Source organism: Phoenix dactylifera, chromosome 1 (genome assembly GCF_009389715.1).
Source record: "Phoenix dactylifera cultivar Barhee BC4 chromosome 1, palm_55x_up_171113_PBpolish2nd_filt_p, whole genome shotgun sequence".
NCBI classification, from domain to species: Eukaryota; Viridiplantae; Streptophyta; class Magnoliopsida; order Arecales; family Arecaceae; genus Phoenix; species Phoenix dactylifera.
In genome coordinates this window covers 14,021,543-14,042,622 of record NC_052392.1, presented here as the reverse complement: position 1 = coordinate 14,042,622, position 21,080 = coordinate 14,021,543, and the positions used below count along the sequence as shown (strand labels likewise).

The 21,080-nt window shown below is 36.5% G+C and overlaps 2 protein-coding genes across 3 annotated transcripts; one reads left to right on the top strand and one right to left on the bottom strand.

Annotated features, from left to right (window-relative positions):
• Positions 1-1,828: 1,828 nt before the first annotated feature.
• Positions 1,829-6,759, top strand: LOC103696724 (protein IQ-DOMAIN 1). 2 transcript variants are annotated; one of them, XM_008778429.4, is made up of 6 exons: positions 1,829-2,272; positions 2,766-3,056; positions 3,383-3,586; positions 5,325-5,438; positions 5,517-5,891; positions 6,345-6,759. In XM_008778429.4, exons 1-6 carry the CDS (start codon positions 2,198-2,200, stop codon positions 6,477-6,479), a joined length of 1,194 nt encoding a protein of 397 aa, XP_008776651.2. In that variant the 5' UTR covers positions 1,829-2,197; the 3' UTR covers positions 6,480-6,759. The 2 variants fall into 2 exon arrangements, with proteins under 2 accessions (XP_008776651.2, XP_008776653.2); XM_008778431.4 differs by having other exon boundaries at positions 1,830-2,272; positions 2,769-3,056.
• A 945-nt stretch (positions 6,760-7,704) lies between these two features.
• On the bottom strand, positions 7,705-20,313 carry LOC103696723 (fumarylacetoacetase). Its single transcript, XM_008778425.4, has 14 exons — positions 19,925-20,313; positions 19,023-19,101; positions 17,929-17,987; positions 17,722-17,846; positions 15,204-15,278; positions 12,537-12,612; positions 12,147-12,246; positions 11,997-12,056; positions 11,814-11,884; positions 11,560-11,622; positions 11,297-11,361; positions 9,653-9,749; positions 9,396-9,521; positions 7,705-8,013 (listed from the first exon to the last, which is right to left on the bottom strand). The coding sequence occupies exons 1-14, from the start codon at positions 20,159-20,161 to the stop codon at positions 7,951-7,953; spliced, it is 1,296 nt and encodes a 431-aa protein (XP_008776647.2). The 5' UTR covers positions 20,162-20,313; the 3' UTR covers positions 7,705-7,950.
• Positions 20,314-21,080: the final 767 nt, after the last annotated feature.

Here is a 21,080-nt window from a genome sequence, read left to right as displayed (position 1 = left end):
AAAGCCTACGAACTCAAGAAGTTCCAAAGCTTTTCCGGGTTTGCTTCTGTTGTGAAGTTTTCATTTTGGTCCGCATGAAGTGAAAAGTGGGGGAAAAGGATGATCTTGAATATGAACTCGAGAAACTCCAAAGCTTTTTCATGCTATTTCTTAAGCAATTATGTGTTGGAGTTTCAATCTGTTGAGTTATTCATTTGGATTTGCATGAAGTGAAAAGGGGGAAAAAGGATGAGCTTGAAATCTGATAGGGCAGCACTTACAAGCTTATACTGTCCAATCTCAAGCATCAGACACTCACGTGCTTGCTAAATAAATATTACAAGTCTGATTTACATGTATCTATGGTATCAAAAAGCAGATCTTGCAGTGTAGAACCATATTAAACTAGGGGCTCGTTTGGTTCGCGGGAAAAGAAGGGGGAAAAGTGTGGTCAACGGGAAAGTAATGAGATGCCTCTTGTTTGGTTGGAGTTTTCAAAGGAGAGAGAAGGGAAAGTTGTATTCCCATGGGAATGTGATTCCCACATTTCATGGGAAAGTCTTTCCCATGAGAAACATGGGAAAGTTACTTTCCCATGAGGCGGGAATCACTCCATTTTTACTTTTTCCCAAAAAGTCCCTTCAGCATTAAAGAAGCATTAAAGAGGTATTAAAAACCTAATTTTTATTAAGGGCATAATAGGAATTATATATAACTTTTCTAGAAAAGTGGATAGCCAACCAAACATAAGCACCTTGGAAATTTGTCACTTTCCCATGGTCAACCAAACATGCCAAAAGTACTTTCCTAGGCATCCTCTTCCTAGGAATTTGTTTCCCAGGAATCATATTCCTAGGAAGAAAAATGCTTCCCGCGAACCAAACGAGCCCTAGGAGAAAAGAACTGTTTTGAAAGGTTCTAATATGACTGTATGATTTTTCTTTTAGTCTTATCAAAAGCAGATCTTGCAGGGTAGAACTATAGTAAACTAGGGGAAAAGAACTGATTTGAAAGGTTATATTGTGACTGTATGATTTTTTTTTTAAAAAGGCTAGGAGGGGCTATTCTCATTCGGTGGTCTTTACTGACCCGGTCCAGGCCAGAGCTCAGGGTCTTGGACAAACCAAGTCACCGCTCGCCGAACCGAAACTCAGTAGAGTCTGGGAGGGCCGACACCCTTTGATAGTACCATTCAAACAAACGTTTGATGGTACTGCTGTGGAGAATCTGATTTTCCCTTTTTTTTTTTTCTTCCAGCCTGTGGCCTCACTGAACAAAGACTTCTGCCAGCGATCTCAACACAATCCATGCTGCCCGGAAACAACTGTTCCAGATCCCTGCAAGCCCTAAACACAATAAATTCTCTCAGCCACTCTTGTGGTGGATGACCTCAAGTTATTCCATCCTTCTCTTTGCTAATTTTTTGACCTGCTCGCACTTACCTTTACTAATTTGCTACTAACAAACATCAACCATCTTGCAGAGATTGTAAAAATTATGGAACGCCGTACCGATTCGAACCGAACGGTACAGGACATACCGTACCATACTGATTTGGTACCGGCACTCGGTATGGGTGATGTACTGATACTCGGTACGCCAAAACATCTCTAGAATTTGAATCATGGTAAGAACAAAAGGGATAGAAGAAAAAATTAATCTTGAAAAATAGGTTGCGTGGAAAACAATTGGTGTTTAAAAAGGAGGGGTGATGTTGAGGAGAAAAGGAATATGCCTACACCCAATAGCAAGCAAGACCTGGCAGGTGGAGTTTAGCTGGCCATGTGCAAGAGCTTTCAGCGTACATGGAGAGGGCCCCCTCCTTTTCCTACCCCTGTTCTCTCTCTTTTCACGTCGTGGGGCTCAACAATGGCCGAGTCCAGCTCTAAAGCTCCGCCACCTACCAAACTAACACATGGCATTTCCCTCGCGCCCCTCCACCTCCAATGAGCGCACATGGACGCACATACTGCTCGACAATGTGTCCTCTTCCAATCAAGTGAAGTGCCTCCGCGCAAAGTTCTTTGGTGTTTGGTGTAGGCGGTTGTGGTTATTTAAGGGGGGAGCTGTCTCAGAGTTTAAGCACACTACTGTAGATTGAGCGCAAAGTTAGGCGTTCCTCCACGTTTTCGAGCTTAATTTCTTCTCCTCTGGTATAAGATGTTTAAGGGAGGCTAAGTAGAGTTGGAGGGGACTCGTATGAGAATTCTCTTCCGGTATGGGTCTGTCTGGGGGTCTGGTGAGGAGAGTCTTCTTGAAGACTCGATCTTCTTCGAGCATACGCAATAGCAATGTAGTTTTTCTGATCCAAAGTGTTGGATATATTGCATTTATTGGCCTGATTCTCCTTGGAATTTTTATTTTCCTTTATTTGATGTTCACTAAACTAGTTGTGTAAGTTATATCTGGATCTTTCCCACTTTTGGTGTTGTTTAAGCCTTTATTCTCCAGTCAGGATTTTTTTTTTTTTTAACTTATCCTTGTAATATTCTGCATCTTCAATTTTTGGGCTACTCGGTGGCAAGCCTACTACATTTTTGTAGATCCCTCCTTCTTTCTATGAGTATTATATTATATCTTCTCTGTGAAATATTTTGTCTGCAACTGCAATTTTTCCTTCTTTTTTTTTTTTGAATTGTCAGCATAATTTTGATTTAGTTTTTAATTTAAAATGGCTCATTATACCCTTGAAATCTTGGGGTGACAGACTTTAATTCATGATTCTTTAATTCTTTGGTTAATTGACTATAGATGGATGGATGCTAGCTAAAGTACTCTGATTTCAGCAGGAGAGGAATTTTGGAGTAGATAAGACTCGGTGGTGTTCGGTCAGACACTACCTTTGTGGAGATGAATTCAATTCATCTCCAGCAGAGGATGATTTATCCTCTGTTGAGGGTTCTGAAGCAACCGCGACGCAGCATTTGATAGAAACTTCAAGAGATGAAGAGAGTCCTCCAGGATTCCAATTAGAAGAGCATGAAGAAGCAAGTACGAAAGAAGGGAACCCACCTGCAACGTTGTTGAGTCCAGAAGATGCAGCTGTCTTCATCCAATCAGCTTTCAGAGGCTTCATGGTTTTTTACTTCAAACTTTCACCACATTTCTTTTTAGATTTCTGATGATGATGCTGGCAGAGTAATTCTAAGGGGCTAGATAGAGATACATTTCATTGGTTCTCCAATGCAAGTCCATCGATTTTGACCATCCTCTTGAATGGGCTGCTTCAATGGAAGTCCCTGTTAAAAAATGTCTTTATGGTTAGTTTTGTGAAGGGAAATTGTTGCTGAAATGGTCTATAGCTTTAGAATAGCATGTAGTATTGTGAATTAGTATATCCTTCCCCTTCTCAATTCCATGAAGTTAATGATTACTTACGGCCACTTCAGTTACCTGATTTCAGGCAAGGCAGTTATATGAAGAAATCAGAAAATCATGTGAAGGAGATCATATTGAAGGATCCGAGAATCCAAGTGGGGCATCGGCGGCTGCATCCACTGAAGCCCAAGTAGGAGATTCTGTTAAAAATCTTAGTCTTCAAGAGAAGAGTGTCATAATTCCGCACAAGGTGCAGCACAAAGCTCAGACACAGGTATACAGGGTGAAGGTAATGACCCTTTTCCTGGATATGATGAACTGGTTTTTCCATCTAAAAGCCACTTTTAGTTCCGTAGTTTTTTCTTCCATAAAACAAATGGGTTTACACTACCATAATAGCTTCGTGCTGCAACTTGATAAAATATGATACTTTGAACTTAGAATCTAGTTCTTGGAGTCACATGATTGATCTACACAGCAGTGCCTATAACAGAAACATATATTACAGTTTGTCATGGGTCACATGCCATCTGACTACCCTGTGCACTTCCCCTGCTTGTGTTTTTGCATCTGTGAATATTTAGTGTGCGACCACATGAGAGCATATTCTTGATTTTCCTGTAAATTGTCACCCTTCAGTCATATCTTCTTGTTGGTGGCAAGCAGAAGAGGTGCTTTTTATCCTAGGAAATTGTTTATGTATTATGAGGGTTTTCCATGTGTAAATCTTCCTATTTTCAGTTACATAAGAAAAGCCATTGTGTCGCGAGTTATTAGGGGTTTGAGCAAGGATTCAGATGACAGCCCATGAGAGTGTCTAAATTGTTTAAACTAATCTGATGATGAATAGAGCACATGATGATTTATGTTTCTCTTAAACTCAGGGCAAGATTTATTGGTTTGTTATTAGTCATATTTGCATAGAATTACTGTGGCAGTTTATTCTAGGATTTTTTTTTTGAAATGAGAAACAGAATTTCAAGGTTTACTGGCCAGAATTTTTTTTACTTGATATTGACTTAAACACATAAAGAAGATTTTGTTGGTTCATATCAAAGAGCTCTCAGGCCACCGACTGATGCATCTTTGTCAGCATTAACTCTTTCTTTCTTTACCCCTGTATTAATCTCATTTAACGGTAAAGCTTCAGATATATCTCTGTGGGGGATAGTATGGCCGAGAGAACTATCTTGGAACACATATAAACCGGAAAACAAATGTCATGCATGATGAAATTTCAACTTCTTCACTTGCCAGAACATTTGAGAAGATACTACTACTGTTTGCTGCTTAGCATTTCTTGTAGCAAATAGTGTACTTTGGACTGTGATACCCAGTCTAAGAAAATTATTGTTCAAGCTATTTTTTTTTTTTAATATTCATGTGCTGTTTGTAGGTTTCTTAATATATTTGATGTTTTCATTGACAATGGTGGCTCAGATAGGGAAGTTAATTTCAGATCTCACATGTTTGAAATGCAGGGATCACATTCAAATAATAGCAAGAAAAAAAAAGGTGCACCTAGTTTAGCTATAAGATAACATTTAACATTTATAGTAACAAAAGATCTACTATTGGTGGTGTTCTAGAATGAGTTTATTAATTGTATCTGTGTAAACAAGAAGGCATATCAATTTGGAATCACCTTCACTCATCTGGATTTATTTCACGGTTTTTAATTAATCTTTTACAACAAAATCTCAGCCTGATTTGAATCTTCCTTAGTCAAGTACCAAACTCTTAAGCAGTGTCACTTGGCAAGTTGAGAATATAATTGAATACTAAAAAAGAAAAAAGGAAGTATAAATCCTACATTTAAATTCGATTAAGCTCAATACTTGTTGAAACATGGGATCTGCATTGTTGATTTTATTCTCTTACCTATTTGATCTACCAGCTTTTCTTGACCCACACTTTGTTTAACCATTCAACTAAAACACTGATTCTGTTCTTCAGTATTTCAAATCAATACAGAAAACAAACTCTAGATCAAGCATTAGCATGCAAATGTAATATTTCAATTGCAGGAAAAGTGGGATAATAGCACTGTCAGTAGCAACGTATTGAAATTAAAAATCCAAAACAGACTTGAAGCAACAACAAGACGTGAGAGAGCTCTAGCCTATGCCTTCTCTCAGCAGGTACACAAGGATAATATGATCAATAGCTAGAGTCAAATTAATCCTGAAGTAACTTTGAGTGAATTGATCCATAAACAGCTGAGAACTTGCTCTGCCAAAAAGAAATCAACCCAGTCTGATTCAAAGGAGCCCAACATGGGATGGAGCTGGCTCGAGAGATGGATGGCCACCCGCATGCCGGAAAATTCCTTGGCAGAGGACTGTTTGAACAAGCACTTTGATTCCATTTCCACTTACCAGAGATCAGCAATGATCAAGAAGAGATTGGACGTAGCCATTGAGGAAAAGGAAAGTTGTGGTTCTAATGATGTATCTGTGAACTTTGATAGTTCTACCACACCTCAGACACCTAGAGATGGCTACAGACCAGTTAAAAGCAGGAAGAAGGCCACAAGAAGTATGTTGCGAAGAAGAACAGTGCTGGATTATAATTATATGACACGGTCAAGCAAGGTGAGTAATTGTTTGCATGGTGAAAACAATCTCAAAACCATTGAAAAATTCTCAAGAAGTCATTTATTAAGTTTTTAGTCGCATTTCCAACGAAGTAGATTATTCAGATTCAATGTTATTCGCTTATTTGCTGTTGTTATTTGTGGTACTTTTGATTATCATTGTGGTTGTCCTCCATGTTTACTTTTGCATCAAACCCTACAGAAATTTCAATAACGTTTACATTCTAATTTTTCTTTCTATATTTATTTGTCCAATATTTTCTAAATTTTCTGTTAATACTTCAGATTGTCACTGAATTTTAGTGTTTCCATCTAGACATCTTATTCCAGAATGCCAAACTTGTGCCTAGAATGCTATTGGAAGTTTCAATGTTATCAAGAGACAAAGTCATTAAATTACAGCATAATTAATGAGAGCTGTGTGGATTTGATTGCTTAATACTACTGCCAGGTAAGCAAGAGGGACTCTTTGAAAGAAGTTGAGAAGGAGAAGAGATGCAAGCAAGTGCAACCAAAGAACAAAGTGGAGCTACATGCAGAAGCTTCTCAAGTTCCCTCAGACTACTGGATGAACAGTTGTATATAATTTTCTGGGGAGGTGAATTTAAGGTAGTGGTTTATTTCTGTTCCGTTCTTTGATGGTTTCAATGACTCATTGCTAGCATAGTAGTATTCCATGGAATCTATCTGAAGCTACTAGGCTTCTATCAGCTTTTGTGTTCCTAGTTTATTCACGTACAACCAAAGCAAGCACTTCAGGGAATTGTCCAAAGATGCAGTACTAAGTTTTTGTTTGAAGTCTTATGGTTACGGATCTAGGAAAGAATAGCACGAGCTATTCTTCAATAATTGTTCTTGTAAAAAAATTGTGTTTGATGTTTTTTCTTGTGATCTTGAGCATCGGACGGCTCTCCTACCTAAAATCGCACTATTCATTATGGGAGACCTCCTTTCCCTTCCCATTACTCGATCAGATGGAATAACATTATTTTATTATAAATTTTTACAATTTAAATAATAAAAATAATATTAATAATTACAAATAGTACTAAATTACTAAATATTATTAATTATGGTTGAATGAAATTATTATGACTAATTAATATTATTCATCATAATTAGCCATTTTTTATCAAATGATAGACAAGCAGTTTTGGGGGGGATAAAAAAATCCCTTGTATCTCCTCAACTTCTTCCTCCAACCAAACAACAACATTACGACAGAATAATCCTCAAACTTATCCATGTAACAAAATACAGAAAATTCTTATTCCACACTCTTTATTCCTTCAAACTTATCCAAATAACTTTTCTTTATTCCATCAATATTTATTCCATAACCAGATGCTACACAAAAGATTAACTAATTAAATCTTTCATAATTTAGTTTATTTTTGCTCGGTGCAACTTCAACCATCATCCTAATGATGCAAATTCCAAGAACTTGCTCAAAGGTCTCATAATATCCTTTAAAAGAGATAAAAGAAACACCTGCTGCAATATTCCGCCCCTTTAAGATATTAGCTCATGAAACGCTTCATAATTTACTTAATCTTTACTCGAAAAAATCTGCAGCATCTAGCACCTCCGACTTAAAACTTCTAAGAACATAATTTCTAACCCACCCATTTTAACCTCTCTGAATTCCTACCAATCCTAAACCAACTTCCATTTTGTGTGGAAAAGTGACAGGGATATGGTGGCCAAGCATCCAGAGAAGCCTAGGTTCAAGCCAATCAGATACATGACACCCACAATTGTTGAAACCACAGATGATAACATCACACAGAACTCTATGGTCCTTCCATCGCTGCACAAAACTCTGATTCTTTGCTTGCAATCTTCACATTATAATGATTCCCCAGATTGCTCATGGACAAAGTCAATTATCTTAACACCGTACAAACTGCAACAGCGATGCTAGTAGAAAATTCAGATCCTTTTTTTTAATTTTTGATGTATAATCATTATTGGTGGGTTGATGATATGACAGCTTTAACAGACAGCAACAACACTGAAAGTTGCATTCAAATAAGATTTTCATCTCCAGCTTCGTCTCAAGGGAGAGCCGGCAGGACCTTCCCTGTGCATGTTCCAAATCCAACATTGAAGTCTTTCCCCTGCAAATAAACCACCAATTGCCATGGTCATCAAAAACTAGGAAAACTAGCAGCAGTTCCATACTTCCATGAACACAAAAGATATGACTCTGGTTGTACAGAGATTTCAGCTCCTGTAAAACAAAAAAGCCCCAAAGGAACCAAAAGCCTAACAAGACACATCACATGTAAACTGTTATTAACTAATATCAATAATTGAGAATGCGATTAATGAAATCAACAATCTCAAAAGGGTCGTGATCAAGAAAAGCAATTCAAGCAGGTTCACTCTGAAAGGGGGAAAAGAAAATGAGAAGAAAGAAGCAATCACTCAGGGTGGCACCATAGTTTCCATATCTGACTCGGTGATCGCAAAAAAGAAAAAAAAATTCCTGGAACATGGACTGTAATGAAACAGAAAACCTAAACAATAATCGCAGGGAACCTGGAAAAAGGACCATGCCAGGAAGAATCTGTATGAAAAAGATAATATATGCAACATGAAATACTGTAAACTGAAAGAAAGGGATTTCTACGTCTAGGATACAAGTTCAAGGCAAAGAGATAAAAAAGGCCAAAAGATAGATTAGCGGCAGAATGAAAACCAAAATAAGATTATCATCTTGACAAAAGCAGTCATGCAACACATTTCCACATTTTCACCTGGTTGAAATTAACTACTCCATAATATGGATCACCAATATCATTCAAATGATGAAAGGATTAATCTGATCGCTCTGTTATATTCAATGGAGGCAAAAGATGACTTTATGCAGCATAAGACTTATGTTAAATAGCAGAAAAATGTTGAGGAATAAGGTTCTGCAGTTGCGTTGATGCACACTTCACACGTGTAACATTGAACGCATTACTTACAAAAAGCAGCTGAAAATTTGTTATTAGGCTTATTGTGCATTAAGGAAATGATGAAATCATGTATTACCAGCAGGAATCAATTATACAACCTCTTTATTTTAATAATTTACACATGACCTAACAGATATTAGCTTAGATGCTTTTCCAATACTTGTTATGCACGTAGGCAATGCACTTCATGGGTATATCAATAATTAGTTTTCTCCTTGTATTGTGATATATATGTTAAAGATAATTGCAGGTAATCCTCTAGCTATTTATAATTTTTCTAGTACCATATTTGGGTTACCTTTCGCTTCTCTAATTCTGCAGTATCCTACTATTTAAGACGCATTCAGCAGCTTCTGCAGAGACATGCTGTTGGACTATGTCTAAATGAACTAAAGGACTTCAAAAGTAGATAGAATACCAAAGAGAGCAATCATACGAGATGGCAAATTGTAAATCACACATGAAGTAACAAAGGATAACAGAAATGCAAATTTAACTGAGATTGTCAAGGAAAATGAAATTCCCTGAGTTTCGACCTTGCAACAAGCAGTAAAAATGACTTCATCACCATCTTCTAAAAATTTTCGATCTGAACCATTTAAGGTAAGTGACCTCTGCGCATTCCATGTTAACTCCAGCAAGCATCCCAAAGATTCTGGTTCCTAATAGATCAATACAGTAAAAAAGATTTCCATCAAAGAAGCAAAAGTGTATTAGTAATAGTTTAGAAAGGGAAAAGAACTTCTCATCGATTGATAATTTCTGTATGAAATAATCAAATTTTTTTACATACAGATCCGCTGATGGTCCCAGTTCCCAGCAAATCACCGGGCCTTAAGTTGCAGCCATTGATAGTGTGATGTGCTAATTGCTGTGTTATTGTCCAATACCTGGAAAACATGGCACAGAAGCTCCATATATTATGTGCTAAAAACAACCACTGCTTTCTTAGTAAGTGTATGACAAGGAAACAGAAGGAAAATGACATATATAAGTTTGTAAATTAAGGTCCAATAAAATTTTAATTACATACTACCAGTGGCAAAAGAGAGATGTGGCGCAGAGAGAGGGTTGTGCAACTGTTTAGGGATCCTGCCTTCCTGATATTGACAATTTAATAGCTTGGTGCTATGAAGGGTTAACATATGAAGAAGAAATCTATACCATTTATATCTTTGATGTTACTAGACGTAGAGAACAGTTAGATCTACCTAATTTTCCAGAAGTTAGGAATAAAAGCTAAGGTTTGCCAATTGCCAGAATTTCTGGCTGCTTGAAATTTTAGAGCCTTCCTATTTTTCAGTGAAGGATTTGGTTATGAGCTTTAAGATCCAAGATTAAGATAGGTTCCATAGTTTTAAAAATAGAAATGATTTTTCATAAAAAAACAAGAAAGATACCAAGAGTACAACAAAGGCAACCCAGAATTTGAAGGATAAGTTATATGAGTTGTCAGTTCGGATCTGTACAAGTTCTCACAAAGAAGAGATAGTTATTGTCCATCATGTTCGTATACAAAGATTTCCAAACTCCTAAACTCAATCGTGATGTAATTAAACTGTTTTTTCTGATCTAATATGACGCCGACAGAAACTCTTTATAAACCACCGACTCAAAATTTGATTCCTGATCTTGCACAGATTAAAGGGTTTACATGATGATGACTGTCCATAAAAGAAAACCAGAAATCCTAAACCCATCATTACAGTCCTATAAATAATATTATAATTAGTGGAGAGGCATTTGTTCCTTTCGTATGATAGCTGGAAGATGAACTTTTAATATTGAGAGCGAGGGAGCAGGAGAAAGAGAACGGGAGAGAGAAAAAGAGAGGGGGGAGGAAGGGAGAGGGAGGGCTGCCGGAGGCCGCTCTTTCCTTCTCCCTCTCCCCCCACCTGCCGATTTACCATTTTGAATGCCAGAACCGTCCCGGTCCGCCGCCGGCACGGCTCGGTATGCCCCGAACCAGGCGGTTTGGAACGGTTTCACATTCCATAGGTTCAATAGTTGAACAAGACATACCTAAATTAAGTATCTCTTAAGCTGAACTTTTCTTGAAGTAATGACTATGTGATAAGAAATATCATTTGTTCATGTTGACAAGTGCAAAACCAATTCAGTTTGTACTATTAAAACTTTAATAAATTTTTTATTTCCTAAATTTGATATGCTAACCTGGGATTGCATCAGGCACCACAACTAGTAGAAAAAGTGAAAAACGGTTAAATTAATTGCATCAAATAATTAGTCAGATTTACATAATTTGGTAGTCAACATTAAAGGACAACATTTAATTGTTGATATACTTGAAAATCAGATGCTAAGGTGGAAAAAATAATGATTTACTAAGAAAGGAGAAAGAGAAGCTTGTAAAGATGAATGACTTCATGATTTGAGAGCAGTCTCTGCAAATATACTTGAGTGTCAGAATTCTTACAGATGTTTAAAGTTACTCTTTGTGACAATTGATGGATGTTCATGCCCAGCGGGTTTAATCCAAACCTTGCAGCAAGAATATAATGTTATCAATAAATGAAGTAATTTTACTGCATCAGACCAATGAATTGAGTACAGTGCAATTATCTTCTATTCAAAATAAGAAATTTTGATAGAGGATGCTGAAAACAGTAGGCAAACAAAAGCATGCATCATTATTAGAACCGATTGAACTGACAAGTAAGATGGATAAGAAATACATACCTCTAGAGGTATGTCATAGTTTAGATGCTTTTTCTCTGCTAAGTATGACAAGGGCTGAGGCTCCTGCAATTTATTTCAAATTAGCTCTAACTACTTTTTCCTCTTAAAAATTTCTTTTTTGAAATACTTCAGTAATAAGAACCTATATACAACTGACTTAGATGGCAAGGTAAGAAAAGTAACTCCTCTTAAGCTGCAAGGAAAAAGACATTCCTAGTACTATAGGACCTAAAATAATCGAGAGATCTAGCCACCTGTTTAGGAGCATCGCAAACAAAAGCTTCTAGAGCATCTAGAGTCACAATCCAAGGGGATATTGTCGTACCTGAAACGATCGGGAATGATCATGGGACTCTTATTATTTAAATTTAGTGAACTGTAACAAGTGCAGAATCAAAAGTGCAATTTGCTGCAAATTAAAGGGCAAGATTCTCTACCGAAGCTCTTTCCCAAGAAAGGTCCAAGAGGCACATATTCCCATGCTTGGATATCCCTGGCTGTTAAATATCTCTAATTAATGGGTTATACAAAGTGGGAGCCATGAACTAACAGCAACTTGGACAACAAGAAAGGGAAATAGTAATTACCACTCCAATCATTCATCAGTACAAGTCCAAAAATATGATCTGCTGCCTTATTAACATCCACAGGCTTGCCCAGCTCATTTCCTGGACCAACAATAGCAGCCTGGAAGCAATATCACAAATATATGATGATCTGCATCTGAATAATTATATCTAAACGCATATGAAATGGTGGAATATTCATGCAAAACCAAAAAAAATGATGGGCCAATATGGAAGCTGTTCATAATCATTCAATAGTTAAGAGTTGAATGCTTTAAGGGGCAGTAAAACTTAAAATATATATAACATTGAAGGGGGGGGGAAATCAAATAAGAGTTCATAGTGTAATGATCATTTCATTCATCTGGATACTTGAGGCAATATTTAACAAACAAACTCATTAAAACTAACCATTTCAAGCTCAAAATCCAGCTTTTGTGAGGGCCCAAAATAAGGAGGGGAATTTCCCATGGGATGACCTTGACCTCTGACCAAAGATTAAAAAAAACTTAGATAAATATCAGATGGTATATTCCCCTAGCTAACTATCACTAAATTCATTCAAGAATAAATGTGTTGCCAAAAATAAAGTAATTAACCACCTAACATAAAATCAGGGTTGATAAGAAGCTAGTGCACATTGCTATTGAAGTGATTCTGTGATTAAATTTCAAAGATCCTTCAAAACAGACGTGATTCATACATCTTAAACCTCCTCCTCAAACAAATTACTATGAAGCTACAGCTGATTCTGAGAGCAAATGCACATATAATCTATAAAGGTGCACGTGTTATCTATAACAATATCCCTTTCCATGAGAGGGCAAAATGGATCTCCAAGGAAGCTAGTCTCAAAAAGTGTATTTTGACAAGTGTTCCAATCTTGTCTTCTAAAGAAGTACGGAAACATGTACTTGCATATAGAGATTGACTTGCATATCTAGAGTGCTATAAGGCTCCAGATTATCAATAGATAAACATTGCAAGAGAGATTTTTGCTGATAGCAACATTATTGCAAATTTCTGCCACTTGCAATCCACCACTAAAATCCTGCTGCACTGCAAAACTTTTTTTATTATTTTAAAAAGTGCCTTTAGTGTGCGGATCCTCTACCACTTTCCTTTGTCGACGCATATAAGCAGCAAGTCTCATAGTTTAGTTAATTATTTATCCATAGGGTAATATGCAAAACGAAACTGAATTTAACTTTTCATTCTTTTAGAGAAGCTTATAATATAATGACATTTTCAGTAACAAGATAACAACATGATACCAAATTGCCATTTGTGATAATCAAATTATGTCAGAATGGCAATGTTACTCGGTAGTTAACTTCATAATAATTCCAAGTTTACTAAAACAAGGAGAGAAGTCTGGCAGAAAGTGATGCAATACAGATGGAATACCTATTGTCGATGGAGGTAGGCAAGGGAAGACAAATAACAATAGTAAGTGAATCTATTATGTTTTATAGAAGACATGTTTTGATTCATCAACATATTCCAGTATCTGTGTGGAACATATTTAAGTGCCACTAGGTAGGTTATCCACAAGAAGATCTACTCAATAGACAGAAGTTGTTAAATAAGTCCTTGCTTTAACATGTGGTTTATGCACTCTAAACTAAAAGGAAGTAAGATGGGCTGGCCCCACCTCACTAAAGTGAGAAGATTTAGAGGGTGGCACATGTTTTCAAAGTAAACAGAGCATGTGGCACTACTCATGAGGGAAAGAAATCCCTTCAGGCACTTTAAGAAAGAAATAAGTTGACAAATACTAATCATATAGTGTTAGTAGAGAAGGATTCCAACCCTCATGTTTTCTTCCTTTCTTTTTCCCCTCTCTATCAACTGACAGGAATATGCATTACTAGAACGTGTTGTAACATTTTTAACAAAAATAAGAAGATTAAGAAAAGCAACAAATTCTAATGTTATTACGAAAGAAATGAAGAAAGAAAGGCGGGCTTAGCTGGTTCTTACGCATCACAGAAAGAAAATGGATGAAGTTTTCAGAATTTAATAAAATTACAACAATTACTTCAAGAGGATTTTTACGGATATTACCTACTAATAAAAAAAATTAACCCAAAAAGCATATAGCAAATCCATTCAATTTACAAAAGCTGAAATATCACTCCTGCTTTAAAAAAGTATTACCTAGGGTTTCTTAGCATACAAAACATCTAGGATATTGGAAATTCCACGACACTCCTCGAAACTATGTACTGTCAATCCATGACAATATCATCACTCCATGACAGAGTGTTTGGCACTTCTAAAGCAAGGCACTAGGACTAATATGATATTAAGGGTCATATTAGTTATCAGCTAAGACAGGGTGCAGCTGGTCTAACAAGAAGTGCACAATTTAACACACATCCATACGTCCTTATAATGTATAGATATGTGCTGATTCAGTTTTGAATATTATTGATGAAGGAACCTCTAAGTTAGTTCTACAAGATTCTGGGCAAAAAGGAAAATACGAATTCAGTAATCCAGCCACAGAAAAATCTCTGAATTTGCTATTGAATGCCTGAGGTTAGAACTTTTTGAAAAAGAAACCAGAAGAAAATGAAAGCAAGGAGGATTTTGGTGATCATAATGTTTAGGGCTCATGGAAGACAGTTAGAGCATTATCGGATGAATAGAATGGATCGAAAAAAATGTAAACTCTGGTATGGATTGGGAAAAAAATCCCAGAAATTACTGCAATATGACTGAAATGATAGTTTGTCCTATTTCTGAATTGAGACAAAACAAAGAGATCATCAAAAACTTTAAATGCTAGATACAGACATTGCATTTGCAGTGCATGTTTTTTCTGCATAAAGGCCGGTGACCAAAAGAAAATGAGACATCCTTTGGGAATTAAATCATTACATCATTTAAAACATTGGCAATGGAAAAATACGTTCCATTTCAAATTCACTAAACAAAAAAACAAAATCAACAAAGGTAAATGCTCTGGAATGATTTCTAGGTTGGCCATATTGAATGCAATTTAAGTTCTTAGAGGACATTAAAAGAAACATCTGAAAAGCAACTAGAAGATTCCGTTCAAAAAATGTGCACCTTGGACGAATAATATCTGTTCCAGAGATTACTACAGATGATGCCCGTCCATGATAAGCTATAGGAAGGTGAAACCTGAAATTGCACCCAATTAAAATTATGGAAAATAATGGGCTCAGAACATGTAGAAAGTCATAAGTATATATGTAGCATGCCACACAAATGTAAAAAATTTTCAAGGTGTAAAGCAGGGTCTCTAAACTAAAGACTGAATTGCAGCAGGATTGCATTAGAATTAGGAGGCACACAGTACAGGTGATACAAGCAAAAGGAATTTTTCAGATGCAAATGCATCTTCCAGACAGAATTGCTTGCTAAGATCAAGGTTAAATAAATCAAAAAATCATTAGAAAAATAATAGTTGAAAAAAAAAAGTTTGTGTATATGCATTGAAAAACCTGGATGATAATCTAGATAATAAAGTGGTTGCAGCTGACTTAAAAATAGTCAATGCCTTTTTTAGATGTTACATTAGAGCTTTCGGGAATGGTTGCAAAATAGACACAGAATCAATTATAAGAGATTATTTTTCACATCACTAAGAAAAATAATCTTGATATCTCTTTTATTTTTCAATTTGTACAAGTGGAATAGAGATAACTTGAAGAGGGTACAAAGGGCCAAAGCTTTGAGGACAAATCCAAATAAATATGGAAAATAATGCAATAACTTAGGCCAGTCTAGTTCGCTAGCTTACTAAATGAGATCTTGAAAAAATGGCAAACTGCAAATGATTTGAGAAAAATTATTGTACACTAAGAATAAAGGGAAGAATTCTGATGTCACTCCCTTTATTCATAATCCGCTCCTCTTTTACCTGCAAAAAGCAGTTTGCAACAATATCCAAATAACTGTTCATGTAATTGTCAGATATCTAGATAACATTGTAATGATAACCTGTAACAGGTCAACAAAGTGGATTACCATAAAATAGGGTGGCATTACGAACAAAACCTGAAAAGAGTTGATGTACAAAACTCCAACAACTAACATGGAATTAAAGATATGAGCCACAACCACAATATGAACTTATGAAGAAAAAACTCTTAAAAAATGACAATTTTAACTTGACCTTATGATTACATCAAGATTTAGCGAATAATAAGAGCATCTGCAATCTTTATCGACTCAAGAAACCATATAATAAACCACCATAAATCAGAAATTTAGTGGCCAATTGGGCATAAAACAAGGATATATTTAAAAGGTACATTAAATAGTTAATGCAGTCATGCATGAACAAGGAGTATTAATCACAAGCAGAATTTGATCACCACGACACAACACCCAAAGTAGATGTCGAGCATGGATCTCTTTACAATGGTTAAGATGACATAATGTTAATTAATAGAACAAGGTGAACATTAGAATTAGGTGTCTTGTGGTGGAAAGAATTAGATGCTAAAAGTCTACAAGTTAGTAAAAAAAATCTAACTATGCATTTTGCTAAGAATTTATTAGATATAAGGTTCCAAGCAAATTGATGACCAAGAAATAACATAGTTTGTGATGTCAGTTAACTTCAAATGTTTATGCAGAAAAATGGAGAGACAACGAAGACATATTAGGTAGAACTAGAGAGAGTGAATGAAGTCATTGAGTGCTTATAAAGAATCATATGCTTGATCCACACATCTGAGACTCAAGGATTTTTTTTTTATGAGACCATTTTTTTTCCGATAACTCAGAGCAGTTACACCCTAGCAATCCTGTGAAACAAAACTGCACTAATATCAACAACGGCCATCTCAATAACAAGCCTGAGAAAATGACCTAACCATAGCATTGGGTGCTGCTGTGATCTAAGCCCCTAGGACAGCCAGTCCGCTACCTCATTACTCTCCTTTTGTGGCACCAATATTAAGTCTAATGATGTACTATAGTTCAAGCAAACAGGATGGCTGCGGTAGAAATGAAAATGTACAGGAGGATGTATGGTAGAACTAGGAAGAATAGAAAGAGCAGGTGGTACATTAATGAAGCATGTCAACTACCAACTAAAGTTTCAAGTACTTAATTTTTGATATACGCAAACAAGATAACCCCTCATGATGTGACAACTATGGTTCTCTAATCACAGCATTTTGATCAAATGAAAGACATGTTCTGCTAGCAGTCAATCCTCCATGTTAGGTCTTTGAAGCTTTCATGAAGGTCAAGGGCTAACTAGCAAGTAGAGAGTGCTAAATTCGCATAAGGATGAAGTTGGATATCGCATACAGAGTCTGCAGCCAAGGAGCATAACACAACACTTGAAGCAAATAAAGGTACCATTTATGTACACAGTAATATCCATAAACAAAATTATACATTTATGGGCCACATATTCGAAATGTATATGTTGCAATGTGTACACAATATTGTGGACAATATCATTGCTCACTATTTGGTCATCAACGCTCCTAGTAATATGGGTGAAAATACTATGCCATGGCCAATCTTATTTTAAATAACATGATATCATATGCATGCAATGAAAAATAATTATTTAAACAGATTTAAAACGAACGAAAGGTACCAGTTTAGTGGAATTGGATTCTCTGGCCCTCGAAATATGGTCCCACAATTCTTAGCATGATGCATGGATGAAAAAAAATCTGTATAGTCCCCTATTACAGCCGGCAGAAGCATCTGTACCTCAATCTGTGCGTTCAAAGATGGCATTGGCATTTCATTTAGCAAATAAATTTTGAACTGCAAAATCCGATCCACAGAAGAAACCCACCATTGGCAAAAGGGACTTTTCCCTTAAACTAGCATTGTCACGTAAAGTTGGCTCATCAGCTGCATAGGAAAAAAGTGTGGGTACATTTAGAAATTTAGAATTACCAAATATACGAAAACCTAGCTTGGGGTGGCTGGGTGGGTTGGAATTAGCTAACTATGGCTTTTGTTAAACCCGTAAACCAATATGAGAAAATAAAAATGCACGATCACTTAAAAGAAAGAATACATCCATCACTTCGATCATATTTAACTTGCATGTTAAGGACTATTCTTAAAGTTTATTTTATGCAGTTCTGATATAACTCAGAACACTTTTAAGTACTCTTACAACTGATAATACAATAAGCACTTCCCATGTATTTCATATTTGCGTCTTTCACTGTAACTAAGTCACACGCTGCATATTTCGTTGGTACAATACAGTGCCTTCAGTTGTCTCTATCGGTTGCTTGACCAAATAGAGAGGCAAAACATAACATAAATGAGCATAGAAGAGATGAGAAATTTATGTTGTCTGATAAGACTGAAGACACAATTAAAATTCAAATGAAATAAATGAAACAGACTGACAACAAGTTATATAATTGAGCTTGGTGTAGCAGCACATTTACAGTCTGGAATATATGATGGAATACCTTGAAACTGTCAAGGGGCTCATTCTGCATATTCATAATAGAAAATTTATTGGAAATAACGTTAATAAATATTATCCCTTCTACTCAAAAGAAAAAACACTAATCAGTATCATTTGAATAAGGGATCTGCACTTCTTACAAATTTACTGCATGCATTCATAGCCAAGATTTAGTTGGCTAATCATCAAAAGTGATAATAAATCAGTCTTGCAAGTTTCATAGTTGAAGGTAAAGTGATTTCCCACATGCCTTGGTTTCTGAGGCAATGGCTATAGTTGAATGCCAGCATGCCTTTCAACTAGTAGGTTCAGCAAAGGGAAATTACCATGATATTGAGGGAAGCTGGCAGAAGGGTCAATAAATCACTGGTCATAATAAAAGGTGGTGACACAAACACAAGGAGGTACTTTACAGAACTACAGCAAATCAGACATTTGCGCATTGGGATGAATAATACCTGATAAAAGTTTTTGGATAGTTGAACGTGCCTCCTTCCAAGCAGGCCGTCCCATCTCTAGGAACATATTAAGAGAAGGCTGGTAAAGTACAATAAATGATACCATATCAGCTTTCCAATAACACCCGGACCTACAGTTAAATCACATGCAACATATGCAGAAACATAATAACTATGCCACTTACAGCAAATAATTATGGTGCCATCATATATTTTGTCTATGTTTGGTTAACCATGAAGATGGAAACCACCCATTGCACTCAAGAAAAATAACAATGGCAAACTCTGACACTTGAAGTGGATCTTCTTCTTTTTTTAGAATAACAATTAAAGTAGATGCGAGATTCTTATTTACAAATTCGTTGGTCATTAACGTTATTTTAGAAATTAAATATCTCTTTTGATGTATAGGTAACCACAAGATACTCATTGAAAGAGCCCGAGACCTTTAAGCTAAAAGAATCAGAAAGAGAGGAAGCAATCTTAATTTTAGTCATGCAATTTACTTTCCATAGAGCAAGGCCCAGTGATCAACTATCACACCCACTGGCAGATAATAATGCTATTCGATTCATCAGGTAGAACACGGCCGTTATATCAATTGTTTACTCAGTAGACATTACAGAAGAGGAGAGATCAAGAACTGGTGCTCGGGCAGTTATTTTCTCCAAAACCCCATTATTTTTTACATAAACCACAAGAATCCCAATTTCTTCAAGAATATGAAAAGATACAACCCTTAACGTCACCAAACCCTTTTTTACACCGGAATTTGACGTATGGACACTACAAGAACCACTCAATCGACCAAAATACCGACAATCGACCAGAGCGAATCAATCACAACGATTAAAAGAAACGTATAACGGAGGAACAAGAACATAGAGAGGGAAAGGGCCCACCTGGAGGAAGCATTTGGAGTTCTTGAGGAGGGGGCCGTCGAAGAGGCCAGCGGCGGAGATGACGGAAAGATCGAGGACGAAATCACCAACGGCGACGCCAGGGCGAGGGGGAGGAGGAGGTGCAGAATCGCCGGCGACGGTGGCGGAGGAGGGCTTGGGGCGGAAGACGCCGAAGGGGAGGTTCTCCAGCGGGAAGTGTGAGTCCCGAGGCACCTCCACGAAGGATTTGAGCCCCATCGCAACCTATCAACCTGTCCTCGAAGAACCACACCCAACTCCGAAGTTAAGAGAGAGCGATAGGCTTCAGAGAGAAGAAGAGCGGGGGGTCAAATTCGTAGTCGCCTTTCCGACCGCCTTCGCCTTTCTTGTGGCGTGGATCAAGACGGAGAGACGTTATCAGATATAAATAAGAAAGCGGGGTGAATTAGTGGAATTTGTGACGGTGGGTGAGGATATCAGTCGTCCGCGCACGTGAATACCTACCCCATCCTTGCCAAGGCGCCGAATTTGCGTTAATCACACTGTCTATGTGGTTTTAATGACGTTGATAGCCCAAACTCTCGTAGTCACACAGGCTTTATGGTTTTGATGATATTGTTAATCCAAGCTCTGAGGGTGGCTGAAAATTTTATAAAATTTGTAAGTATTAGATTTTTTTTTTTTCTTCCAATAGAATTCAAATAGGCTCACTCTAAATTACTTCGGAATATTTATGGATATAGATCTAGCTTAATTTTATAGAATTTTCAGTCTAATCATATAAATATATTTTAAAAAATTATAGATGAATATTATCAACTTACACAATAATTTTGATGGACTATGGTTAACTTTCAAAGAAATGTTTCGCCGTTAAGCATCCTCGGTAAAAAAAAAAAAAAAAGATAATTATTGACATTGGCATTGAAAATTAAAAGGCCGTGTTTTATAGAGTTTATATCGTACGAATGAGACAGATAAAATTATAAGCTACAAATTGATTATACTTTTGATTGTTAATATAGATGGCGACATTATTTATAGGCCTTCGGCAATGTTCGGTTAAATATTTTTAAATATTTGCTTTTTTACCTTAAAAAAATTATTAAGTATCTATGCTTAAAGCATTTTCTTTTTGTGACAGCTTTTGCTGACGCATGGGTGTGCTCTTTGATCT